Source organism: Pseudonaja textilis, chromosome 1 (assembly GCF_049901715.1).
Source record: "Pseudonaja textilis isolate UNSWEBS1 chromosome 1, rPseTex1.2, whole genome shotgun sequence".
NCBI lineage: Eukaryota > Metazoa > Chordata > Lepidosauria > Squamata > Elapidae > Pseudonaja > Pseudonaja textilis.
Genome location: NC_141990.1, coordinates 7,078,610 through 7,106,353, shown reverse-complemented (window position 1 = coordinate 7,106,353; position 27,744 = coordinate 7,078,610). Strand labels below are relative to the sequence as shown.

At 45.1% G+C, this 27,744-nt stretch overlaps 2 protein-coding genes across 9 annotated transcripts in view; one reads left to right on the top strand and one right to left on the bottom strand.

Annotated features, from left to right (window-relative positions):
- Positions 1-5,850, bottom strand: PTRH2 (peptidyl-tRNA hydrolase 2). 4 transcript variants are annotated; one of them, XM_087925171.1, is made up of 3 exons: positions 5,715-5,850; positions 4,119-4,363; positions 1-915 (listed from the first exon to the last, which is right to left on the bottom strand). In XM_087925171.1, the coding sequence occupies exon 3, from the start codon at positions 906-908 to the stop codon at positions 390-392; it is 519 nt and encodes a 172-aa protein (XP_087781297.1). In that variant the 5' UTR covers positions 909-915; positions 4,119-4,363; positions 5,715-5,850; the 3' UTR covers positions 1-389. The 4 variants fall into 4 exon arrangements, with proteins under 4 accessions (XP_087781297.1, XP_087781293.1, XP_087781289.1 ...); XM_087925167.1 differs by lacking the exon at positions 4,119-4,363 and having other exon boundaries at positions 1-910; positions 5,709-5,850; XM_087925163.1 differs by lacking the exon at positions 4,119-4,363.
- Positions 5,851-5,977: 127 nt separating this feature from the next.
- VMP1 (vacuole membrane protein 1) overlaps positions 5,978-27,744 on the top strand; it is a 143,561-nt gene continuing 121,794 nt past the window's right edge. For 4 of the 5 annotated variants that reach the window (XM_087925147.1, XM_087925151.1, XM_026710161.2 and 1 more), the window contains exons 1-3: positions 5,978-6,051; positions 24,159-24,260; positions 25,766-25,901. In XM_087925147.1, coding sequence (XP_087781273.1) covers positions 24,185-24,260; positions 25,766-25,901 — 212 coding nt within the window. In that variant the 5' untranslated portion in view covers positions 5,978-6,051; positions 24,159-24,184. Of the gene's footprint in view, positions 6,052-12,412; positions 12,507-24,158; positions 24,261-25,765; positions 25,902-27,744 lie in introns of those variants that run through there. The other variant, XM_087925136.1, reaches the window with a different exon arrangement.

Below are 27,744 nucleotides of genomic sequence, written 5' to 3'. Positions count from 1 at the left end.
TCCGTGTAATTTCATTTATTTGGAAAGTTTTGTAGGGATGCCTGCCATATCTTAACTGAGCATTTCCTCCACTGGATTTCCAAAAGGTTTGATTCAAGTGTTTCAGAGAAATCCAAAGTCAGAGAAAAGTGTACACTGCTTTTGTATTTGCGCAAACACAAACCTGTTTAACCGGTGACAGGGAAACACAGCCTAGGCAAAGATATGTGGGACGCCAGTGTGCTTGTGTGTGCATGCGTTAACGAAACAAAATAATCCGGGATTGCACTTGATAATTCCTGTTTGAGGAAGGGACTCGGGAGGGAGATGGCTTGTTCTCTTTTTGTTTTTTTTATGCATTTTATATAAATTCCCTCGATTTCACCCTCTTTACGCTGTGAACTTCACATTCAGTAGAGTTTCAGGTGACCAGATACTTTATCTATAACCTCAGCCGGTCCAGGCCCAATGCCCAAAACAGTCCGGGAGCCTGGCGCTATTTGTGTGCGGCCGGCATCCTGGATTAAGCTCACAATCAAGCCAAGCCCTTTGGCCTCGTTTAAGAGCTGAACCAGAGCTTCCTCGTCAGGCGCCTTGAGGACGACCTTGGGCTGTCCACAATATTCCCACTGCTTCAGAAGTTCCGGATTTCGGCGGTGGACTTGCTTATAGGCCGAAACAGCAGCGTGGGCGCATTGGGCCGCTACTTTGCCCTTGCCCATCTTCAAGTCATTCCGGACGATGATCACCATCTTGAATTCTCCGTACTCGCCCATGATGCTGGCTTCGTCGCCCAGCTCGTTGGCTATCATGGTCAGTCTGGATTTGGCTGGACGGAAGAGCCGAGCTCGTATGCTCCAGCCCAAGCATACCCCACAGGTGACGCCAGCAATTAAGCCAAAAACCCCAGGCCTAGCCAGGTAATCCATCGCTCATCTGGAGAAGGAAGAGGAAAAACAAAGTCGGAACGTTAGGAAAGTTTTAAGTTCTGGCCCTCGTGAGTCAGCAGTGTGAAGCAGCAGCCAAAAAAGCTAATGCAACCCTAAGTTGCGTTAACACAGGGATTCAGTCAAGATCAAGGGAGGTACTAATACCACTCTATAAAGCCTTAGTAAGACCACACCTAGAGTACTGCATCCAGTTTTGGTCACCACCTAACAAGGATGTTGAGGCTCTAGAAAAAGTGCAGAGAAGAGCAACCAAGATGATGAGGGGACTAGAGACTAAAACATATGAAGAACAGTTACAGGAACTGGGCCTGGCTAGTCTAGGGAAGAGAAGGACCAGGGAAGACAGGATAGCAGTCTTCCAATATTTGAGGGGCTGCCACAGAGACGAAAGGGTCAAGCTATTTTCCGAGGCCCCCAAAGGCCAGACAAGGAATAATGGATGGAAACTGAACAAGGAGAGATTCAACCTGGAAATAAGGAGAAACTTTCTGACAGTGAGAACAATCAACCAATGGAACACAAGTTGCCCTCGGAAGTTGTGGGAGCTTCATCACTTGAGACTTTCAAGAAGAGACTGGACTGCCATCTCTCAGAAATGGTGTAGGGTCTCCCGCTTGGGCAGGGGGTTGGACTAGATGACCTACAAGGTCCCCTCCAACTCTGATTATCTGTTATCTGTTAGTCTAAACCTATTTTGTGCTTGGAGATTCCACTAGTCTTTGAGTTAACAACTGTTCGCTTAGTGAACATTTGAAATTAACAGCAGCACTGGAAAAAAAGTGACTTTGGGGCATTTTTCACATTTATGACTGTTGCAACATCCCAGGGTCTAGTGATCAAAATTCAGACATTTGGAGAAAGAACAAACTGAATATTATATGACATGGGAGCTATTTTATGGATGGTTGGAGAATAAAAATGAGAAATAAATGGAGATTAGTGAAATAAAGAATATATGTGAAGAGAGGTAAACAATATGATGATTATATATGATTGTTAAGATTACCATAGCTAATATATTTTCGTTAGAAGATATGTTAGGAGGGAGAAATGAATAGTTATCATGTCTATTATTATTGTAAGATTAGAGAATTATTATCAATGTCACGAATATTGTACATTTTGATTGTAATAGCAGAGACTTTTCTACGCAGACGACACACTGTTTAATGGAAGATGATATGTTCAAGTTAAAAATAAAATAAAAATCTTATTTAAAAGTTCATACGCTTGGCAAATCGTTCATATTTATGACGGTTGCAGTGTCTTGAGGTCACGAGATCACCTTTTTCAATCTTCCAACAAGCAAAGTCAACAGGAAAGCCTGATTTGCTTAATAACCATGTTACTAAGTTTTAACAGATTAACAGAGTTGGAAGGGACCTCGTAGGTCATCCAGTCCAAACCCCCGCTGCCCAAGCAGGAGACCCTACTGACACCATTTCTGACTTTAGCAACTGCAGTGATTCACTTAACAACCGTGGCAAGAAAATTGCTAAAATGGGGCAAATTTCACTTACCTGCCTCGCTTAGCAACAGAAATTTTGGGCTCAATTGTGGTTGTCAGTTGAGGACTACCTGTTCATTAATTTAACTTTAAGAATACCAACAGAACATGCAATGTTGATATATTTGGCTGAACTCTCTTGAAAATAGAGATGACAACATATTGGAGTTCAGCATTGATGTCTACAGAAGACAGTCACAAAATATTTACAAATATTCTAAATGCCTTGAATGCCTTTGGTTACAACATTGTATCTTATTAATGCTAGCAAAGATTTGAGTAAGTACTTAATTCTGAGGGGTCTTTGGTGTTTTCATTTCAAACCTGAACTAAAAATATTCACCTATTCTCCTTACAATTATACATATAGTCCTCCATTTACAACTGTTCATTTAGTGACCACTTGAAATTACAACAGCACTGAAAAAGGGACTCACAACCAGGAGTGGGATTCTGCCAGGTCGGACTGGTTCTATAGAACTGGCAAATTGTGCCACTGGCTGGCCCCGCCCTGCCCACTCACTCCTTACCTGGCATGCGCACCATCAGACTTGCCTGCTAAGTTGCTATTTTTCCTTTTTTTTCCCCCGACCATCAGCTGTTCTGCTGTGCCAGGAGATTTAGATTAGCTAGAAAGCAGGAAATGGTTGCATTTCTTGCTTTCTAGCTAATCTAAAAGAAGAGCTGAACCTTCCTTAGGACTGAAGCTTCTATTTTTCAGTGCAGACTCAGGTAGCAGATTGCAGATAGATAGATCTCTAAGTGAATCTGTGATTCTGTGAGCAACTCAATCTGCCTGCCTACTTTGCCTGATTTTGGGTAAAAGTTGTTCTTTTTTAAAATAAAAAATTAAATATTTACATATTTACAATATTTATACATAAGCCACGCCCATCCACTCACATGACCACCAAGCCACCCCCACAAATTAGGCCACCCCCACAGAAATGGTTAAGAAATTTGAATGCCACCCCTGCTCACAACTGATCCTCGCACTTAAAGACCACTGCAGCATCCCCATGGTCACGCGATCAAAATTTGAACATTTAGCAACTAGCATGTATTTATAATGATTGCAGTGTCCCAGGGTCATGTGATGGCCATTTCTGACTTTCCCAGCCAGATGCTGACAAGCAAAATCAATGGAGCCAGATGTGCTTAATGACTGCATGATTCACTTAACAGCACTGATTTCCTTAACAACCATGGGGAAAAAAAGACAGAAAACTGGGCACAATTCAGTTTAAAAACCCCTTGTTTAGAACAGAAATTCTGATCCCAATTCTGGTCGTAAATCAAGGACTACCGATATGGACACTATTAGAATTACATATTAATATAATGAATGAAACAATTTGTTGTATAAATCCTTAAACCCATATAAATCTACTGTATAAATACAAAAGGCCTGGTGGCGCAGTATTTAGAATGCAGTATTGCAGGCTAACACTGCCGACTGCCAGCAGTTTGATCCTGACCAGCTCAAGTTGACTCAGCCTTCCATTTTTCCGAGGTGAGTAAAATGAGGATCCAGATTGTTGGGGGCAAGATCCTGACTCTAGTATAAAGCACTTAGAAAGAGCTGTAAATCTATCACTATAATCTATTACTCTCTCCTTTTTTAAAGTTTGTTTTGTGCTTGTTTTTAGATTGTAATTTCGTCTGATACTAAGTATACTCACCATCATCCTATGTGGATATAGTTACTTCTTTCTTTTACCATTTTTTTTAATTTCAGAAGACTATTGTGACATCTTAAAAATCAATCCATCCTTGACAGCCAAAGGATTATAATTCAGTGTGGGAATTAAAGTTGCTGAGGTATTTTCTCTCCTGATGAAGAGCACCACCACTTAAGAGGGATGTGACAGGCATACAGGAAGTCTTACAAAAGTTTGATAAATGACCGTTCAAAGTTACAAGAGCACTGAAAAAAGCGACACGACCGTTTTTGACACTTACGACTGTTGCAGCATCCCCATGGTCACGTGATTTACAATCGGACGCTTGACCACTGGCTCCCATTTATGATGGTCGCAGTGCCCCAGGGTCATGTGATTATTCATCTTTTGCAATCTTCTAACAAGCAAAGTCAAAAACCAGATTCACTTAAAAACTGTGTTCCTGGTTTAAGAACTGCAGTGATTTGCTTAATAAACATGGGGAGAAAAGTTGCAAAAAGGGGTAAAACCCACTTAACAAAGGTCTCACTTAGCAACATAAACTTTTGGCTAAATTGTGGTTGTAATTTGAGGACCACCTGTATTTTTGTTTGCTCTGTTCTTATACCGAAGCACAGACAAGATTTCCTAGTGGGGACTGGCTGCTCCAAGTCACCACCTGAGCCTTAGTGGCTGCAAAGGGAAGTGGGGCCTAGTCCTTGCCACCACCACCCTTTTGCTGTTCCCCATTGGATCCTAGTTTTCCCTGGAGGCTTTAAAGAAGAGATTGTAGAGGCCTTTGATTTGATTCAGTTGCCCATAATCCGAGTAACTGAATGGAGCTAGCAGAGTGTGGTTAGATGGCCGGATGCCCTTCCTGTCACCAATGCAGGGTTTTCCCCCTCCACCCCAGCAGCCATATTCTCATTGTGCCCAGAGAGAGAAATATCTGCCTCTACCCAGGATTGAACTCACAGCCTCCTGATTGTGAGATGAGAAGTCCAAACCTCTTGGCTACCTCACCACTCCATTGGATTGAAATGATAGATAGGGCATTATTTCTCAAGCAAGGCCATTTGAAGGTGGGTGGACTCCAACTCCCAGAATTCTCCAGCCAGCTTTGAGAAACACTTGGAATAGGCTCTCCTGCTCGAGCAGGGGGTTGGACTAGAAGACCTCCAAGGTCCCATCCAACTCTATTATTATTATTATTAAAGGCCCCTTTCGAAAGGCGGCAGGTCGTTCCACAGCTCTCTACCTGCTCCCCCCGCCCTGCTTCTTCGTCCGGCTCCTCGTCGCCTCTCCCACGCCCCCGCCGGCGTCACGCTCCGTGACGTCACAAACAACCCAGCCAATCGCGGCGCGGCGCGTGCCGAATCGGAACGCCGACCCCGCCAGAGGCCGGGCGCGTGAGCGGCAGCTCGACCAATCGCCTTTCTCCTTCCCTTCAGAGCCACGCGTCGCTAGTGGCCAGCCAGACATCCCCCTTCACTCCCTACCCACCCCGAACACCATTTCTCCCCCTTCCTCAGTGGGCCGGCCGAGCTGAGGCGACCCTGATTAGGATGAAGGGGAGAAATCAGGGGTGGGGAGTCTTGGGGTTTTAAGCACTCTTACTTTTTTTTTTTCTTCCCCCTCCGGCTCGGTTGAAAATCCGCCTCAGCTATCGCCAGCTGGCAGAAAACCGGAAGCGCGGCCGTCTTCCGGCGAACGAGACCGGAAGTGACATCAGCGCCGCCTCTTGCTGTATGGGGGCGGGGCTTAAGTAGGCTAACCTTTCCCTCACTTCCGGGTTGGCCCTGGTCCAGGAGGCCGAGCCCGGAGGAGGAGCCGCTTGCGGCGGCCGCGGTAGCAGCCGGAGCAACAGCAGCAGCACCACCAGCCTCAGGAGCGGCGGCGAAGAGGTCGGAAGCAGCTGAGGGAACCCCGCGCGTATGTCCGTCCCTGAGCTGACGTAAGTAGCGGCCAAGGCCTGCAGGGAGATGGGGCCCGCCTACGGGTCCCCAGGTGGGTCAAAAGGCACGAATGAATCCCCCGCCGAAGAGCAGAACGAGCTAGCGGTGAAACGATCCCCGCTTTTCCTCCGGGGGGCCCTCGTTCTCTTTCCCCCGCAGGCTCCACATCCCTGGGGCAGTGGGCTTTGGTCCGAGGGTCCTCTCCCCGCCCTGCCTTCCTCCGAGGAGCCGAAGCCCCTCCAGGTGGCTCTCCGAGGATCCAGCCAAACTGTCCCCCACCCCTTCCCCGATCCTACGGCTGTCTCTCTGCCCAGACCCCCCCTTGCCTCGCTCCCCCGATGGGTGCTCTCCGACTGCAGGATTCCGATTCGGAATCCAGCTGGAAGGGACTCTTGGAGGTCATCTAGTCCACCCCTCGGCTCAAGCGGGAGACCCCGTCCCATTTCGGACACTTGGCAGTCCAGGAATGGAGATACACGCAACTTCGGGAGGCAAAGCGTTCCTTGTTCGGTTGCAAACCTGGTGGGTTTTGTATCTTGAGAGGCAAAAGGCAACGTGTCCCTGCGAAAGAAAGAAAAAAAAAGCCCTTTGAGTTTGTTATGGAGCCCAAACATATGACAGGGCGAGTGGGGCAGAAATAGAGGAGGGGTTCTTTTTGGGCGGGGAGGGGCAGTGTTTCTGTATCCAGTGATGAGAAATGAAGCTAGATTAAGGCAGAATTAGGAATGGGGCTCCTTGGTGTCAAAAGAAGCCGATCCAGTTGGAAGGAAGGTCTGTGAAGTTTCCCTGTAGTCAGGGCCAAAGAGCCACCCCCACATTGGTAGAGATAATTATAGGAAATAAATCCTTCCATCCTCCACCATTCAATTAGAATTGAAGCTTCTTGGATGAGAAGCGAAATGTCTTCAAGGAAAAACCAAGAAAGTCCAGTTGCCTCTTGGAAAAAAAGCACCTTTGGGACTATTACTATTACCTTTATTGTCAGAATGGAACATGTGTACAATGAGATGGGATGAGCCTCCCTTCGTGCATTCCTCCCCCCCCCCCAACTCACAGTGAGAACAGAAGGGCCCCTAACTCAGTCCCAATCTTATTACACTATGTGACTTGGTTGCACAATGCATGGCCCAGCAAGTCTATCATATTTTGTTGACAACCCTGACCTGGATGACTGAGAATCTCCATAGACATATAAGGTGGTGGTGGTGGGGGGAAGCAGTGGGTTTGGATTTTTAAATGGTGGGATTGCCTTTTTTGGAAATCTTAGCATGCGTCGATCTCTCTTGCGGGTCCTGCTAGCTCAAAACTGATGGTTCTGCGATCGAGTTCTTGCAGTACCAAGGAGTAGACCTTTGTGACCTACTATCTAATTCTCCACCCCTATGCTGAATTAAAGTTTCTGGCTTTCCCCAATAAAAAATAAATCACATTTTAATTTCATTTCCCTAGTTTAGTGTCGCCAGTCCCTAGGAAATGAATTTAAACAGGTTTCAGAGGAAGATAAGCAGCTGTGTTCTATGTTTCCCTAACAACTGAAGGCTTAGTTCAGATGGAGTGTTTTTTGTTTTTTTTTGCTTCAGGATCTTCACACCAGATAATTTTCTTCCCTTTATTGTACTCCCCCTAGTGTCAAGATGTTTAGCAGTGATTGAGCCAAATGGATATTTTGCTACTTGCTTTCCAAGAAAGATCTTTTCCTAAAAATGGGTGAGATTGCAAGTTCAGGCTTGGTTTGTACCCAAAGTACATTGACGGCTAAAATTGGAATTTCAGAAGTTGCCTAAATCATTTGTGATAAGTAGGATTTGACAATGCACTTGCAATGCAGTGGTGGATTTTTTACTCTTCTCTGTGTGTATTAAACCGTTTTAAAATTCTGAAGGTTCATAATTGTAAAACTCGCTCATGGAACTTTGGGAAATAGTTAGAAAGGACTAAGAAACGTGGCTTGAGATCATGAGATTGTGTTCTTATATTTGGACCATAGTAAAGCACATTAAATCCTTACTGCTTCTGATTTGTAGTTTGAAGTATATCGCAACTGCTGGACGTTTATGGAATTTTTAAAATGTAATTACTCTCTGGGTGTTCAAAGTCTCGTTCCAGGTTGTCAAAAGTTCTGTGTGCGTATGTATTTTCATGCAAAACACAGTTCACCCGTTACTTCTTTCTGAGCTCATTTGTTATTTATTGAGATCTTTCCTTTTTTTAAAAAAATTCTACGTAGAGAATCTGAATTTTGATTGCTGCTTAGTTGTGCGGTAGGTAAATTAAGATTTAGCTCATCCCTTGTACTGGACATAGATAAACCTGCTTGCTGATTCATACATTAGGCTAAGGAACAAGATAGTTAAGATCTAAGGTAGCTTAGCAGAAAGAATCAGAATAGAGCTGGACGGGAATAGGTCTTCTCGTCCAATCTCCTGCTCAAGAAGGAAATCCTGTACCATTTCAGACAAGTGGCTGTTCAGTCTCTTCTTAAAAACCTCCAGATGAAACACCCACGATTTCTGGAGGCATGCTGTTCCACTGGTTCATTATCCTCACTGTTAAAAAGTTCCTCCTTAGTTCCAGGTTGCTTCTCTCCTTGGTTAGTTTCCATCCATTGTTTCTTGTTTTGCTTTCTGGTGCTTTGGAGAATAGCTTGACTCCCTCTTCTTTGGGGCAGCCCTTCAGATACTGGAATACTGCTGTTATGTCCTCTCTAGTCCTTCTTTTCTCTAGACCGGCCAAACCGAAATCCTGCAACCGTTCTTCATATGATTTTAGTCTCCAGTCCCCTAATCATCCTGGTTACTCTTCTCTGTAGTTTTTCCAAAGTCTCAGCATCTTTTTTGCAATGTGGTTGACCAAAACTGGATACGGTATTCCAGGTGTGGCCTTACCAAGGCTTTATAAAGCAGTACTACCCCTCTACATATCAGCCTTTGGTAACCATTTCACTGTTCTCTGAATTGTACCACCAGAATTCAGTGGTGCGTTTTTCCCTCTCAAACTGGAGATAACCGTATTATCCTCCTCTTCCTCCTCCTCCTCCTGAACTAAAACAAATGAATCTGCCTACTCCAGCAACATCACTGAATCACTAAGACTACAGGTAGTCCCTGACTTACGACCACAATTGAGTCCGACATTTCTGTTCCTGTTAAGTGGATTTTGCCCCATTTTAAGACCTTTCTTGCCACAGTTGTTAAAGGAATCACTGCAGTTGTTGGTAACACCGTCGTTAAATGAATCTGGCTTCCCCACTGACTTTGTCAGAAGGTTGCACATGACCACAGGACATTGCAACCATGAATACATGCCAGTTGCCAAGCATCCAAATTTTGATCACATGTGACCAAGGGGGCTGCTTCAATGGTTGTGTGAAAAACAGTCATAAGTCTTTTTTTTCAGTGCTTCGAATGGTCGCTAAACTAACTGTTTTAAGTTGAGGACGACCTGTAAAAGATCTGCCCTAATTACAGAGAAGCTATGCTCGGTGTCCTAGAACCAGATATAATGCGAACTCAGTTGCAGTTTTGTCTGCCTTCATTTATAGCTTTGTGTTACATATTAATCCACTGGTAGTTATTTGTTAAAACTTGTCCTAGAAAACCAGGTCACTGAACAGTTTCAGGCAGATATCGCTGCTTCTGGCCAGTGCATCCACACAATGCACTTTTTTTTAAACTGTTATGGGACCATTTAGCATTTAAAGTACTTAATCGTACAAGGTGATGTTAATCATACTCTTAAAAGTAACAGCAATGATTCTGATAATGGTGATGTGCTTGGAACTTAGCTAATGTCAGGAGTGAATGACCAGGCTCACAGGTGAAGCGTTCAAATTAATTGACTTATTACTAAAAGGCTATGCGCTGGAATCTTTTCAGCTAATGGTTAGCACTTGGTTAGAGTTAGATAGCAGTCAATGGCAGTCAAGAGACGGTTGGGCTTATTTCATTTGCAGCTACGTGGTGATTCTAGACTGATTGTTCTTGCCACTCCTTCTCTTGCACCCAAGATATTAAAATAGCCAAAATCAGCGTAGATGCATAAGAGACATGTATGCTAATGTGATGATTGCTAGTTTGAGAAATAGCATCTGAAAATCAGAACAGTAATTAGCAATATCAATAGCACTTAGACTTATATACCGCTTCGCAGTGCTTTGCAGCCATCTCTAAGCAGTTTACAGAATCAGCCTCTTTCCCCCAGCAATCTGGGTCCTCATTTTACCCACCTCGGAAGGATGGAAGGCTGAGTCAACCTTGAATCAGTCAGGATCGAACTGCTGGCAGTGGGCAGAGTTAGCCTGCAATAATAATAGCACTTAGACTTACATACCGCTTCGCAGTGCTTTACAGCCATCTCTAAGCAGTTTACAGAATCAGCCTCTTTCCCCCAGCAATCTAGCTCCTCGTTTTACCCACCTCGGAAGGACGGAAGGCTGAGTCAACCTTGAGCCTGGTGGGATTTGAACTGCCAAATTGCAGCCAGCCAGCAGAAGTAGCTTGCAGTACTGCAGTCTAACCACTGCACCACTGGGGCTGAACCTTTCCCAAAATTCAGTATTTGTCGTCGTTCCCCAGGAATTATGGCCTGTTCTGAAGGACAGTTGTGGATCATTCCCTCCCCCTCCCCCAAATTAGAGGAATATAGCTTTCAGCTCTTAAAGAATTGCTCATAAGTGCTAAATGCTCTTATATAGCAAGGCTTGTCATTTAAAGAGAGAGAACTCATCATGCTCTTACGAAAATACTGTAGTGTGGGCCAAATCTTTGTTGATTCTACACACTCTGTCCCCAAGGTGTAAACAGTCACACGAGTGGGTGTAAGCTATATTTGTGTCCTCATTTGACTTCTGTTAACCATATTGCTTAATATGAAGAAGTATTTCAAAAATAACTTCAGGGAGTCCTGGACTTAGGACCACAATTTCTGTTGCTAAGTGAGACGGTTGTTTGGTGAGTTCTGCCCCATTTTGCTTCCTTTCTTGACACAGCTGTTAAAGTGAATCACTGAAGTTTTTAAGTTAGTAATACGGTTGTTAAGTGAACCTGGCTTCCCCATTGACTTTGCTTGTCAGAAGTTTGCAAAAAAGGGACACAGCAGTGGTCATAAATATGAGTCAATTGCCAAGCATACGAATGTAAATCATGTGACCACGGGGATGCTGCAACGGTCATAAGTGTGAACAATGGTTGTAACTGTGAAAAACAGTCACAAGTCACATTTGTCAGTGCCTTTATAACTTTGAACAGTCACGAAACAAACTGTTGTATAAGTCAAAGATTATTTATACCAGTCATTAAGTGATTTTGGGTATGATTTTTTTTTTTTTTGACAAGCATGAAAATTGTTATCCGGAAGGAAAGAAATCCAAGAAAAAAACCCTGCAGGGTTTATTTTGGGGAAAGCATGCAACAGATTGCACTGTTCACCTAAAACTCTTCTGCCACATGCATCTAGATAGGGGAGGTCGGAGCTCCCATTATTCCTAGCAAAATAAACAAAAATGGAAATGCTGAAATAGCCAACAGCTATTGTAGCTGAGAATGTTATGGCTTGTAACTCAGCTCTCAAGGGCATTGTGATAGGAAATAACTTAAACATACTTCCAAGTGAATTCATAAGGCTCTCATTCCTCCACAAGGGATATGAACTGTTCCCGGACTAATCAATTTCTGAGCATTACATTAGCCTGCTTTCCGAGGTTTATTTACATGTTGTTTTTCTTCAGTAATATAACCCTAAACCCAAAGTAGGTGCAGATAGTCCTTGAGTTATGACCATAAGGGAAGCTGTCCTTCAAAGGAGTAAAATAGGTCAGTCACATGCCTGACCAGATTTTATGATTTATTTATTTTTTAATGTGGTGGTTGTAAGTGAGAATTTGGCAGTTTTTCAAAGTGAACCCATTGTTTGCTATGGCTGTCAACTCCTAAAACATTCCTATGCCTGTTTTAGTAGTTGCCATAAAAGGGGGGGAATCTGGAAGAGCAATGCAGCTGTTTGAAAGCAAAAGTATATCCCAACTCTTTATCTTTAAAAGATTGTAAGTAAAATACCAGAGATTTTGCCCATGAATGTATTTAATTGGAGAACATGAATGATGACACCCAGCCCGTGAATGTGCTCAATTGGAGAATCTGATTTATGAGACACCCAGGGAGGAGAGGGAGAAACAAGGTCACAGGGGGCTGTAAATGATGTAGGCCAAAGTTGGCTTTATTTCGTCTCTAATGAATCCTTTGGAGTTTTTTGAAGTTTGGCTCGAGAATCACGATTTAATTAGGGCAATTGCTGGAACCCCAACAATGGTGAAGTTTCGCTGAAACTTAGAGATAAATTCTGATTTTGTGAACTGCAGTTACACCCCTGTGGGAACAGGTATAAATGCTATTTTTCTGAGTGCCTGGAGTGGAGAACGTGAAAACTTCAAATCTTGGTCATAAATCTGCTTTTTCAGGTAGGTTGTAACTTTGAATGGCTGTGAATCATTCATAAGTCAAGCACTACCTGTATTAAAATCATTTGAAGAGACTTACGATTACAAAGGTAGAATTCATTTACTGCTGAATGCTGTGGAAGGAGCCTGTCCCCTTTATCACATGTTCTATATTAACTGCTAAAAAGTACGAGTAGCCCTCAATTTACAACAGTTCATTTAGTAACCGTTCAAAGTTACAAGGGCCCTGGAAAAAAAGTGACTTATGACCGTTTTTCACACTTACAACCGTTGCAGAATCAACATGATCGTAAGATCAAAATTCAGATGCTTGGCAGCTGACTTGTATTTATGACGGTTGCAGTGTCCCGGGGTCATGTGATTCCCTTTTGCGACCTTCTGACAAACAAAGTTAATGGGGAAGCCAGATTCACTTAACGATGTTATGAATAACAACTGCAGCAATTCCTGTAACAACTGTGGCAAAAGAAGGTCTTAAAATGGAGCAATATCCACTTAATAGGAACAGAAATGTTGGGCCCAATTGGTGGTCGTAAGTTGAGGACTCCCTGTATCCAGAAAGTAAGAAATTATGCGGTCGTTTGTTGTATCTATTAAATCAGTCAGCCCAAAGGTATGTTTTGTTTTTACCTTTCCTGATCTGAGGTGTATCCCATTAATTCTTCCGCTGTTTTATGGGTTGGTGCATGGAGAATGTAGCAGATCAAACCGTGATCTCTTCGACTTGTGAGGAACTGGATCCAGCAAGCTAAGTATAGCTTCTCTTGGGAACAGAGAGAGAAAAATAGCCTCTCAGGCTTATTAAAACGGCATTTCTGCAAGCTGCAAATTGGAAGTTCTCTCTCATTTCTTACGGAGAAGCGGCTGGTAAAAGGATGGACATAAATCCAAATAGGCCTCGACTTACAATCGTTCGTTTGAATGACCATCCAGGGTTGCAAGGGCACTGATGAAAGTGAACTTGTGGCTGTTTTTCCACACAAGGGTGGTTTACACGATCAAAATTCAGACGCCTGCGCAGCTGGGAGGTGGTGCACACCGGTTATAGATGCTGAGCTTATGAACAAGGAAGCTGACAGCTTGGTTGGAGACTTGACCACCATGTGATAGGGTGAGCTGCCGTTCCTTGCCCCGGCTAGCAGTTCGAAAGCATGCGAATGCGAGTAGATAAATAGGTACCACTTCAGTGGGAAGATAACAGCATTCCATGTGCCTGTGATATATGACTATATATCACGGAAGCAGCTTCGGACAATGCTGGCTCCCTTGGCTAAGATCAACACCATCCCCTAGAATCAGACACAGCCCATAGGGACGGAGATAGAGAGATACTGTGTTTCCCCCAAAATAAGACCCTGTCTTATATTTTTTTTCCCCACCAAAAAAGGCACCAGGTCTTATTTTGTGGGGAAGTCATCCACTGACTAACTTCATTTGTGTATGTTGCTCCCAGCCTCCTTTTCTCTTTCAGAGGCCTTCAGGAATTTCTTCTGCAGCCGGCAAGGCTTTTCTGAAGGCCTCTCCAGCCTATAACTCTGGATTGACCTGCATCCGGAGCTTTGTTATCAGCTACAGAGGCCCCCAGGAAAGCCTTGCCAGCCTTGCCGGATGCAAAAGAAATGGGCCGGCAAGGCAGGTGTCTGGGTGTGCGAGGCCTGGCTACATCCAGAGGTAAATAGGGCAGTTCCACCCCTCCGAATCCCCCCACTCTAGCTTAATTTTTTCCCACCCACTCTGGAGTGGGTGGGATCTTAATTAGGGCTTATTTTGGAGGTAGGGCTTATATTGAGCTCACGTGTAAAAATCAAGCTAGGACTTACTTTCAGGGTAGGTTGTATTTTAGGGGAAACGGGATAGATCGATCTTGAGTCCTTTGCTGTATATGATTGGCAAAACTTCTGGGGCAGTTGCTCTTGGGAAGCCAGGAACACCTGTTGCTCCAAGAGTCACCTAAGGACACACAACTTTCTCTCTCTCTCAGTGTCTTGGGCCGTGATCAGGGTTAGCACTGTACAAGGCCAGATAGCTCTGTCATTTTTGCCTCGGCTGAGAACGGGCAGTTGGGCTTGAATATATGACTTTATGATGACCTGCATATTTTTGGCTCTCTGCATTTCTTTCTTTATCGCGTTTACCTGGCTGCCCATCTCACACGAGGCAGTTCTGGGGTGGCGTACAGCAAAGTCAGGAATTACAGGTGGTCCTTGACTTACAACTGTCGTGGAGCCTTCCCCGTCACCATCTTAAGTCGATTTAATGACCTTTTTTCGCAGCAGACGTAAAGAGGTGGCCGCAGTAGTTAAGCAAACTGATGGGGCAGTTTATGGGGGCAGTTTCGCCCAAACCCGGAACTAGATGCTGGGGGTTTGGGGGGGCAATACCGTCATAAAACAGAATCATGTGACTGTAAATGCCACCTGGGTTGCCAAGCACCCCAGATTTGGTCAAGTGCCTTTGTGGGTCCCTCAACCATCACAACTTTAAATCCGGGTCAAAAGTAACCCCCAAGTAGATCTGTTGTAACTTTGAGCAGTCTCTAAGTGGCCAGTCATAAGCTGAGGACTACCTGTAGAATGATCTGCAGGAACTGACTAAAAATAATGAAACATGGATTGTGAAAGGGAATGAATGTACCTGCATGACTGGGGCCGGGGGATTTACTGTTAAAAATCCCATATTTTGAGGGATTTCCAGAAGGAATTTCACCGGATTTGCAGGTGGTCCTTAACTTACGATCGTATTGGAGACTGGGGTTCCCATTGCTAAGCAAGGTGGTTCTTAAGTGAGATTTTCTGATCTTTTGAGCTGCGGTGGCGCAGTGGTTAGAGAGCAGTACTGCAGTCTACTTCTGCTGACTTCCAGTTGCTGCAATTTGGCAGTTTGAATCTCATCAGGCTCAAGGTTGACTCGTCCTTCCGTCCTTCCGAGGTGGGTAAAATGAGGACCCAGATTGTTGGGGGCCATAGAGGCTGACTCTTAAACCGCTTAGAGAGGGCTGTAAAAGCATCGTGAAGCGGTAAATAAGTCTTAAGTGCCATTGCGATCTTTTATGCCACGGTTATTAACTGAACTGCTGCAGCTATTCAGCGAATCACGTGGTCGTTAAGCGAATCCAACTTCCCTCCCCCGTTGACTTCGCTCGTTGGAAGCTGGCCGTGAAATTGCAAATGGTGATCGCGTGATCTGGAGGTGACTGCAACCGTCCTAAAATACGTGCTCACTTGACCATAGAGGGGATGGGGGAAATGCAGCGACGGTCATAAGCATGAGGACCTGTCATAAGTCGCTTTTTTTCCAGTGCCCTTGTTAACTTGGAACTGTCACTACTGGTTGCACGTCGAAGGCTGCCTGCATAGGCACTTCAGCCGCCTTGCGGGAGACTATTTGGGTGTAAGGCACCGTGTGCTTTGGCAAGGACCCAAATGGCCCTGCCCTCTCAGGTGAGGCGGGTGGTAACCCGGAGGAGGGAGTTTCCCAAATCGCCCTCCTGCCTCAAGAGATCGTGTCCTCAGCCTTTTGATGTTACTGAATTTGCCTTTTTAATTGCCGCCGGTCGTTACTCATTCTCGAACATTCGGTCTGATGTTTTTGACCGATGCACTGAGAAAAGTTGTTTTTCAAAGAATAATTATGACTATCAAATTCATATTCCCCCCCCAAAATAAGACCTGGTGCCTTTTTTGGTGGGGGAAAAAATTCACCCCTCGAAGGCCGCTTGGAGTGGCTTACCGCAAGATACAGGTCCTCCTCGCCTTGCCAGGACAACCGAACCCAAAATTTCCATCGCTAAGCAAGAAAGTTAAGTGAGTTTTCCCCCCCGCCAGTCATTTCTGGCTATATTTGTTAGTAGTTCAGTTGTTAAGTGAATCTGGCTTCCACGTTTGCTTGTCAGAAGGTCGTAAAAGGGGATCATATGACCTTAGGACCCTGCGACCGTAATAAATATGAGTCAGTTGCCAAGCATCTGGATTTTGATCACATGACCAGGGGGATTCTGTAATGGTTGTGTTGGAAGAAATTATCCTTCTGGGTTCAGTTCCAAGTGGGGGAAAAAGACACTGGAAACATGGAGGCTGTTTGGAAAGATGGTTTAATGGTGGACGGGACCCCATGGCTTGGAGCTCCAAAGTGAAAAGGATGATCACATGCTTCAAGATGTTGGGTGAAAGAAAAGAAGGGTCAAGATTCTGCAAGACCCTTAGTTTCATAACCTCTATTGGGCCCCACCTTAGCGCTTCCTGTTCCTGTGTAAGAAATGTATCCCATTGGCTGTCAGACTCCCAGGGGCGGGGTCTTAGCTAACTTTGCAGGCTTTGTCTGGACCACACGGCTTCACCTGAGTGCTGGCTGATGCAATCTTCCCAGGCCAGGTGGTGAGCTGGGTTGAGGGATTTGTTATGTAGAATACTCCGGCCCAAGCCTTAAGGACCCGCCCATCAACAAAGGTGTGGGGGTCTGCTTCTGAGGTGAGTTTCTGCTTCTGAGTTTCTTACTTTTCTCTTTTTAGGGGAAATATTCTGCCTTTTTAGCATATCCTAAATATATTTCATTTTCCTAGGAGAGGGGTGGGGGTGCTAACTTCCTACACTTGTAAGTGTGAAAAACGGTCATAAGATTTCTAGATATGCTAAGGCTTGATCCTCATAGCCAAACAGGAACTTTAGATAAAAGTAGGACCAGGGTGAAGTATTTATACCGTATTCCCTTGTTGGCAAAGTAAATTTTTCTCTTACGCAACTCTATCCCTCTTTGGAAACGTCCATCCAAGTTGTCCTAATTACTCTTCTAATTTTGGATGTAATTGAAAATCTTTTTCTGGGTGTTCACGGCATTAAAAATATACCGTCTTTTTTGTTTTTTTTTAACAAAAAGTATTTTTAATCTTTCCACACCATCTCAGTCTTTGTCTTCCCCTTTTAAAACTTCATCGCAACTCTTGTGGGGAGCAGGCTGAATAAATTCCCATTTCTCTTTTTTCCACCCCTAGAAAAGCTGCTGTTGCTTCAAGACATAATGATAAAAGAAACCTTCAGGGTTTGTTTGTTTTTTGTTGAAATGGAAATGTAATTTGGTTGCTAGGAGTTTTTGATGGGTCTTCGCCCCCCCATCTCAAAAGGGGAAAAAGAATAACAGAATAAAGCAGAATTGGGAGGAACCGTGGAGGTCATCTAGTCCAGCGGTCGCCAACTGGTGGGCCATGAGAAAATGTTGGTGGGCCGCAGAGAAATCTCACCCCCAGAGCATCCCGCCAAAGCAATTAATCCAGGCTTCTCAGGAACACAAGGCTGCGCTGCCCACATGGCCCGCGGGAACCCTCCCCACACGCTCACTCCTTACCCGGCAAACTTCTCTGCTAAGTTGCAATTTTTTCCTTTTTCCGACCATCATCTGTTCTGCTGTGCCGGGAGATTTAGATTAGCTAGGAAGCAGGAAATGGTTGGATTTCTTGCTTTCTAGCTAGTCTTTAGATCTTCGGCTCTGCTTGTTAAGTACAGCCGAACCTCCCTTAGGACTGAAGGTTTGCTTGCAAGCAAATTCAGTGCAGACTCATGGCAAGCGAATTTGAGAGTCTGAGCTAGCCGATGTCAGATAGATAGATCACTGAATGATTCTGTGAGCAATTCAATCTGCCTGCCTGCTTTGCCTGATTTTGGGTAAAAGTTGCTCTTTTTTAAAATAAAAAAATTCAATATTTACATGCATGGTGTGTTGTGAGTTAATTTTGGGAGTTTGCTTGCAAGCAAATTTTATGTGACAGACTGAGCTAGCCAATGGCAGACTGATAGATTTCTGAATGAATCTGTGATTCTGTGAGCAACTCAATCTGCCTGTCTGCTTTGCCTGATTTTGGGTAAAGTTGCTTTTTTTATACAAAAAAATTAAATATTTATATAAATATTTATAATATTTACATACAAGCCATGCTCAGTCAGTCACATGACCACCAAGCCACACCCCCAAATTAGGCCACACCCACAGAACCAGTTAGTGGCCCCTGGGATCTAAAATTATGAGTGGTGGTCCCTGAGGTCCAAAAGGTTAGTGACCCCTGTTGTACTCCACCCCCGTGCTCAAGCGGGAGGCCCTATATATCATTTCAGACAAAATCTCCTTTAAAAAACCTCATCAACAAACATAATGGGTGTTCGATGAATCATTCAGAAATGTAGCTTTTAAGAGGCTCATAGTTTGACAATGATTTGAAAGAAGTGCTTTATTTATTTATCTATAAAGGTAAAGGTTCCTCTCACACATACGTGCTAGTCCTGTGATGGTGAACCTATGGCACATGTGCCAGAAGTGGCACGCAGAGCCACTTCTGCCAGCACATGAGAGGTTTCCCGGAAGAGCCTCACTGCGCATGCACGCACGCTGCCTGCCTAACAGCTGATTGGTATCTGGCGTGCATGCATGGGGATCGGAGGGGGGCGCAGGAGATGCGGGGGCGATTGTGCGCACATGCACAGAGATGCATGGCGCACGGGGGGTTGCGCGGGCATGTGCAGTGGTGCAGGGGGGCGCATGTGCAGGGGGCATGGGAGGGGCGCGCATTGCCTTCTGAGTGCTGGCACTAGTGCATGCGAGCTCGTGCACAATTTTCAGCATGGGAGCCCCAAACGGTTTGCCACCCCTGTCATAGACCCAACCAGGCTGGTGGGGGGTTCTCAGGGGTTCGGGAGATCCCCTAGCTAGGATTCTGTGCAGTTTGGAGAACTCCCAAATCCCACTCCTGGCTGGCCCCACCCACCCAGCCCCTCCCCTCCCAGGAGTCCACACACGGCCTGTTTTGGATGCGAGGTATGTGCAGAGCGCACACGGAGGCTCGGGGAGGGCGACAAACAGGTACCTGGAAGCTTGAGAAGGCTGGAAATGGACCCGTTTCTGGCTTCCAGAGAGCCTCCGGAGCCTGGGGAGGCCATTTTCTGTCTCCCGGAGGCTCAAGGAAAGCCTCGGGAGTCCAGGGAGGACAAAAACGCCCTCCCCCGCTATGGTGCAGAAGGCCAACTAGGCCACACCCACCATGGCCACGCCCACCCAGCAACTGAGCAGAGAACTCCTTGCTAAAATTTTGGAAGCCCCGTCCTGGACCCCAGCCATGTGTAAACAGAGCGTCAGGATGTGTTACACAACATTTATTTGAAATTCCCTTTCCCGTAATCGTAATCTGAAGCCTTTGGGGTAGGTGTCGTACAAAACAACTCTATTTCAGTTTCCCAAGGATCTGAAGAAAGCAATATATATATATATAAATATAGCCTCTGACTCATTTCTCCGTGAAACCTTAACTTTAAACACCTCCCTCATTTCTCCCTCAAGAAAAGTATAGTCCATTTATAAACTCGGCCCTTAACTGAAAAGCAGTACCCTAGAGCACACACTAACTAGATTTATATTGCACTAAATCACAGCCTGTCTTGTTTGGCTAATGCGCTGTGTGTACTTAAGCAACGTGGCTCCTAAGCTATAATTTAAGCATAGTGTGTTGTGTGAGCCGCAACTAATTACATTATGCTAGACGTAATGCATTGAGTTTGGTTGTCAGAGATTATTTCCTTACCAGATTCCTCAGTGCCTTCAACAGGGGCAGAGCTTCTAATGTACAGATGGTCCTCAGTGACCCCAACGGAGGCCGAAATATCAGATGCTAAGAAAGACAGTTGTTAAGCGTGCGTTCTCTCCCATTTTACGACCTCTCTTGCTAAGCGAATCTCTGCCCTTGTGAAGTGAGTAACACGATGGGCGAGTGAATCTGGTTTCCCCATTGACTTCGCTTGTCAGAAAGTAAATGGAAGACCATTGGAAAAGTTCTTAAAAATTCAGGGCGCTGTTCAGAGATGTACAGGGAGTCCTCGACTTACGGCAGTTCATTTAGTGACCGTTCAAAGTCACAAAGGCACAGGAAAAAAAATGACTCATGACCATCTTTCACATGTACCACCATTGCAGCATCCCCACAGTCACGTGATCAAAATTTGGAAGCTTCCTTCCTTAGCAATAGCAAATAGTACTTAGACTTATATACTGCTTTATAGTGCTTCGCAGCCCTCTTTAAGTGGTTTTTACAGAGTCAGCCTCTTGCCCCCAACAATCTGAGTCCTCATTTTACCCACCTCGGAAGGATGGGAGGCTGAGTCAACCTTGAGCCTGGTGGGATTTGAACTGCCAAATTGCAAGCAGCTGATAGTTAGCAGAAGTGGTCTGCAGTGCAGCACTCTAACCACTGCACCACCAAAGCTCTTCCTCTCCTCTTTCTTCTTCTTTCCCCTCTTTCCTTATTTTTCCTTCCTTGCTCTCTTCCCATCCTCCCTTCTTTTTCTTTTTTCTTTCCTCTTTCCCTTTCTTTTTTCCTGTCCCTTCTTGGACGGGAAAGGGGGCCGGGGTGGATGTGGCCAGCTAGATGTCATTCATGTCGGGGGGCACCTGTGGTGGCCAAGTGCTAAGGCAGGACTTCCCTCAGACCCTCCCTCATTATAAAACTTCCTTCCTTCCGTCCTTCGGTCAGGACGCCAGTAGTTATCCCACTTTAAATCATGAGGCTGTAGCCGAATTTTCAAAACTTTAAGAAGATTTATTCGGAGTAAACATGCGCCTGGGTGTAGCCGACTCTGAGACCCATCATTCATTGTCACCCTTGACCCTGGTTTCCCCCCACCCCCTGGATGTATCAGAATTCCTATTCTCCAATGGGACACATCCATAGCCCAGAGTCATCAATCATGCTCTCCAGTTAGAATTTTGCACGGCAGAAACTTCAGTCACCTAGAAACTATCTTTGAAAACATTTATGGAATGCAAGTTGCCCACTACTTCCCCCTCCCTTTCTGTTGGCAACTCTAAAAAGACCATAGAAATATTTTATGAGTTGACTCCTTCCTTCCTTCCTTCCTTCCTTCCTTCCTTCCTTCCTTCCTTCCTTCCTTCCTTCCTTCCTTCCTTCCTTCTCTTCTTTTTCCTTTCGTCTTCTTCTTCCTTCCCCTCTTTCCTTATTTTTCCTTCCTTGCTATCTTCCCATCTTTTTCTTTGTCTTTCCTCTTTCCCTTTCTCCTTTCCTGTCCCTTCTTGCATGCTCAAATGCAAAAGGGGGAATATTTCTCCTTCTTTGTTTTTAGTTTGTTTGGATAGCCCTCTGACAACCGAAACAGCACGCAGCTCCTCCCAAGCTCTGTTTTTGCTAGCAGATGGCTGCAGGAGGCTGTCCAGGCTGAAATTGGGGTGCAGGGGGGAATCCACAGAACCCACCCACCCCCACAAGCTCCATTTTCACTAGCAGAGGCACTGCGGGCTGGTCCTTTGTTATTTCCAGGCCAGATCTAAGCACCCCACAGGGCCTGGAGTTTGGCACCCGTGACCTAGACCAAGAGGAGAATTTTAGAAGTCTATAGATTCTAAATATATAGACTGGTAGTCCTCAATTTACCTTCATCCGTTTAGTGACCGTTTGAAGCTACAATGGCACTGAAAAAAGTGACTTGGGACTGTTTTTCACCCTCATGGTCTCCACAGTGGGACAGCCCTAAAGTCCCATTCAGACATTTGAAGACAGCCTATTGTGTCCTATTTCAACCTTCCTTTCCGCCAACTGCCATCTGTTTGAAACGTCATAAGGAGGACATCACGGGTTAAAGGTTCTGGATACCAAAGCCGGCTGGTGTGCCGTGCCACAAGACCGCAATTGCAAAGCACGCTCTCCTCATTTGGAAAGCGCACCGTCCAACAGAAAAACGATGCGATGCGCCAATGCTCAATGGAGCATTGTTGATATTTTGATATGGGTGACAAAGAACGCCTTGTAGACAGAGGCGTCCGACCCATGAATGTAAACAGCCCCAGGCCAAGAGACAAGGAGGGGGGTGGCTGAGATATTGCCCCCAACAATCTGGGTCCTCATTTTACCCACTTCGGAAGGATGGAAGGCTGAGTCAACTTTGAGCGGGTCAGGATCGAACTCCTGGCAGTGGGCAGACTTTGCCTGCAATACCAATATAAGCGGCATGTAAGCACTTACACTTATATACTGCTTCACCGTGCTTTTCAGCCCTTTCTAAGCAGTTTACAGAGTCAGCCTCTATTGCCCCCAACAATCTGGGTCCTCATTTTACCCACCTCGGAAGGACGGAAGGCTGAGTCAACCTTGAGCCTGGTGAGATTCGAACGGCCAAATTGCAGGCAGCCGGCAGGTAGCAGAAGTAGCCTGCAGTACTGCACTCTAACCTCTGCGCCACTAGAGCTCTTCCCAGCTCTCTTCCCCCAGTCATTTTTTTTTTTTTTTGGCTTTATATTAGGCGGTTCTTCTTTGTATGGATGAATGAAACAGAGCCCTGTACTGGTAGTCCTCGACTTATGACCCAATTCAGCCCCAGATTTCCATTGCTAAGTAGCAGGGCGGTTACATGTTATGGCTATTCTTTGCCACGTTTGTTAAGCAAATCCGTGCAGTGGTTAAGTTAATAACACACAGTTGTTAAGGGCATCTGGCTTTCCCATTTCACTTGTCAGAGGGTTGCACAGGGTGAATAGTTAATTGCTCTCACCATTAGTAAATGTCTATGGAGCTGCTCAGTCCTCCAGGCCACGGTTGTCCCAAAGGTGCTTTTTTCAAAAGGCAACTGGACTTTCTGGTTTTTCTTTGAAGACATTTCGCTACTCATCCAAGAAGCTTCTTATACTCCTTTATACTCCTTGCAGACAGCTGGTCTGACTGGAGGTTGGGGAATGGAAAGATTTATATTCCTTGCAGATTTATGTCCCTTTCAATAACGACCAGCTGTCTGCAAGGAGTATAAGTCCTTCCGTTCTCGACCCTTCAGTCAGAACTGAAGAAGCTTCCTGGATGAGAAGCGAAACGCCTTCAAAGAAAAAAAACCCAGAAAAGTCCAGTTGCCTCCTGAAAAAAAAAAATAGCACCTTTGGGACAACCATTAGGAAATTATTCCACAGTTCTAGGTGACTTCTCTCCTTGGTTGGTTTCCATTTTTTCTTGCCCTGCCGTTTGGTGCTTTGGAAAATAGTTTGACCCACCTTTCTTCTTTGTAAGACCCCCTCACATATTTTAACACTGCTGTCATGTCCGACCTCGTCCTTCTTTTCATTTCTACTAGACATGCCCAATTCCAGCACCCGTTCTTCGTATGTTTTAGCCTCCAGTCCCCTAATCATCTTCGTTTCTCTTCTCTCCACTCTTTCCTAGAGCAGAGGCCTCCAAAGTTGGCAGTTTTAAGACTTGTGGACTTCAACTCCCAGAATTCCTCAGCCAGAAACTGCCAAGTTTGGAGATCCCTGGTATAAATGCTGGGGGTTGAAGTCCACAAGTCTTAAAAGTTGCCAACTTTGGAGAACCCTGTTCTAGAGTCTCAAGTATTTTAAGATAATTATCATTCCTCCTTTTCATTTATACTACTGCAACTGTTCTTCCTATGTTTTAGCCTCCAAGTCCCCTAATCCTCTTTGTTGCTCTTCTCTGTACTCTTTCTAAAAGAGTCTCAAATATTTTAAGGTTGCTATCCTGTCCCTCCTCGTCCTTGTTTTCAATTGCACTAGATATTCCCAATTTCTGTAACTGTTCCTGGGTTACCGAAATGGGCCTTTTTGTCTTCAAGCTGATTTCTACATCCATAATTCTGGTTGGTGATTGTGTTTTAATTTTGATATTAGGCACCACGAAGTGACTGGCCTATGAGATGGCAGAGAATGGAAGAAGTTTTGACTTGAGACGCACTGCGATGAGCAAAGAACACCACAACGGAAGGTTTCTAGGTACGGTGGGTCAGTAACAATCATTCCTGCAGAACGAAACAAGGACAGTAGTCCTCGACTTAGGACCACAATCAAGCCCAACATTTCCATTGCTAAGCGAGATATTTCTGAAGGGAGTTTGGCCCCATATTACAAACTTCCTTGCCCCAGTTGTGAAGCGAATCCCCGCAGTTGTTCAGTTAGCAACCCGGTTGTTAAGTAAATCTGGTTCCACCATTGACTTTGCTTGTCAGACCATCGCAAAAGGGGATCACATGACCCTGGGACTGTCATAAATATGAGTCACTTTGTTAAGTGTGATGAATTTCGTCAAGTGTGATGTCTATCATCTGCACCTCGATAACTGGTTTGGTTCTGCAACCCAACAGGACAGACACAGACTTCAGAGGATAATTAGGACGGCAGAAAAAACAATGGCTACCAACCTGCCTTCCATGGAGGACCTGTATACTACACGAGTCAAAAAGAGGGCTGTGAAAATATTTACAGACTCCTCACATCCCGGACATAAACTGTTTCAACTCCTTCCCTCAAAACGATGCTATAGAGCCCTGCACACCAGAACAACTAGACACAAGGACAGTTTTTCCCCGAACGCCATCACTCTGCTAAAAAATAATTCCCTCAACACTGTCCAACTATTTACAAAGTCTGCACTACTATTACTATTAATCTTCTCATCACTCCTGATCACCCATCCCCTCCCACTTATGACTGTATGACTGTAACTTTGTCGCTTGTATCCTTACGATTTATATCGATTGTTTCCTAGTATGATTTGATTGTTGATTGTACCCTATGACTATCATTAAGTGTTGTACCTGATGATTCTTGACTCTTGATGAATTTATCTTTTCTTTTATGTATCCTGAGAGTACAAGACAAATTCCTTGTGTGTCCAATCACACTTGGCCAATAAAGAATTCTATTCTATTCTATTTTGATTGCATGACCATGGGAATGCAGCAATGGTTGTAAATGTGAAAAATGGTCATAAGTTGCTTTTTTCAATGGTCACTAAATGAATTGTAAGTTGAGAATTATTTCTACAATGTGTTCACAGGTAGTCCTCAACTTACAACAATTTGTTTAGTGGCCAAACTTACAGCTGCACTGAAAAAGGTGACTTACAGCCATTTATGCAACATTCCCACAGTCTTGGGATAAAACCTTTGCCCCATTTAATGGCTTTTCTCACCACTTTTGGTAAGTGAATCGCTGCAGTTCTTAAATTAGTAACACGATTGTTAAGTGATTTTGGCTTCCCCCTTGACTTTGTCGCAAAAGGGGATCGCATGACCCCGGGACACTGCAACCGTCATAAATATGAGTCACTTTGCCAAGCATGCAAATGTAAATCACATGAGCACGGAGATGGTTCAATGGCCGTAACTGCGAAAGATGGTCATAAGTCGCATTTTTCAGGGCCATTGTAACTTGGAACGGTCACTAAACAAACAGTTGTAAGCCGAGGATAACATTCTCTCCCATTTCTCCTTTTCCAGAGCCTTCTTTGTCGAGTGACCCAAGGCAGAAAGAACGAGAAGCACGTCAGAGTATCGTCCTCTGGGGAAAACCGATTCTTACCTTGCAGTATTTCTTCCTGGAAACTTTAATAAACACGAAAGAGTGGACCATCAAGTAAGTCCGGGAGAGAAGGAAACCCATCCCCAAAGGAAGTGTGGGCACAAAACCAAGGGTAGGGCTGCTGGGGGCTCGCAGGGGTTCAGGAGAGCCCCTAGTTAAGCTTCTGCACAGTTTGGAGAACTCCCAAATCCCACTCCTGGCTGGCCCCGCCTACCCTGCCCCTCCCCTCCCCGGAATCCCCATGCACAGGGGTGGGATTCTACAGGTTCGCACCTATTCGCTAGAACCGGTTGTTAACATTCTAAGCAGTTCGGAGAACCAGTTGTTAGAAGAAATTACTGGGCTAATCCTGTAAGGAAGGCAGGAAGGAAACATTCTGGTGTTGCTTACAGAAACCGCCTCTCTGTTAACCCTTATTACATTCTTGCCAGGACTAGACTTCCTGTCTCAGGAATGTCTCTGGAGTTTTTTTCCCCTCCTTTGCTGGTACTTTGGTTGTGTGGAGTGACCATTCAAAGTTCCAATGGCACTGAAAAAAGTGACTTATGACCCTTTTTCACACTTACGACTGTTGCAGCATCCCCACAGTCACGAGAGGCCAGGCGAGGAGATGCATGCCTCGATGTGAGTGATGTTGAGTTGGCCACGCCCAGCCAGTCACATTTAATGGATAGGTGATTAATGAATATATAGCCACATGACCTAGTCACAAGCCACGCCCACCCAGTCACATGACCACCAAGCCACGCCCATCAAACTAAGCCACACCCACAGAACTGGTTGTTAAAAAATTTGAATCCCACCCCTGTCCAGGTGGTCCATTTTAGGTGCAGGTAAGGACACGGCCTGCCTGGAGGCTCATGGAAAAATGGGCCTCATGGAAGTTTAGGAAGCCGTGAAAACGGGCCTGTTTCCAGCCTCCGGAGTCTGGGGACGCCATTTTTGCCTTCCTGGAGGCTCAAGAAAAGCCTCCAGAGCCCAGGGAGGGCAAAAACGTCCCCCTCTCCCCACCGTGGTGCAGGAGGCCGACTAGGCTACGCCCACCATGGCCATGCCCACCCAGCAACCAGCCAGAGAACCTCTTGCTAAAATTTTTGAAGCCCACCCCTGCACAAAACATCGCTTGGGTGAAAGGCATAAACTGTTCCCTCTGTCTACCTAGATACCCTTCCTTCCCCTGGTCCTCCAGCTCTCTCCACTTGCCCAATTCCAAATTTCCTAGGCCTCGGTTAGTTCAAGAATTTGGATAAATGTTCTTCCTTTTACATAATACAGGAAGCACTTCTGGTGAACAGGACTGGCATTGCAAGCTGCTGAGCAAGGGGGTCAAACTCAAGACCCAGGGGCTGGCCCATGGGGGGCTTAGATCTCTGGCCCGCGAGACCACCCTGGAAACAGCGAAGGAAACAACCGGCCTACGGTTACCTCTGCCAGCGAAAACGGAGCTGTTTTTTTTTTTTTTTGCAGACTTTAAATTGGGTTGGATTATAGTCCTCTGATGTCCTGAGAAACCTGGAGGACATCATATTGGGAGGAATGCCCTAGATTATTTTATAGGTCATGGGTTTGTTTTTTCCATCTTTTTAATTCATCATAATTTGGGGATCTACAGAATGGAAACTAGGTTGGTAAACTATGTCACGGAATCGTTTCTAAGCTTTTCGAACTCAATGTCCTTTCTTATACTGGAAGCTGTACAGGCAGCCCTCAACTTACAACAACAGTTCCTTTAGTGACAGTTCAAAGTTACAACAGCACTGAAAAGTTTGACTTACGACCATTTTTCATAATTTGGACCTTCGCCGTCTGCCCATGATCATCTTGAACAAAATACAGAATGGCTGGCAACTGTTCGTATTTATAACCCGTTACCTTCCCACCATAGAGGTACCTATTT

Bases quoted from the DNA above. Each gene is read 5' to 3' on its own strand.
- PTRH2 (XM_087925167.1), bottom strand. From the start codon at position 908: ATGGATTACCTGGCTAGGCCTGGGGTTTTTGGCTTAATTGCTGGCGTC.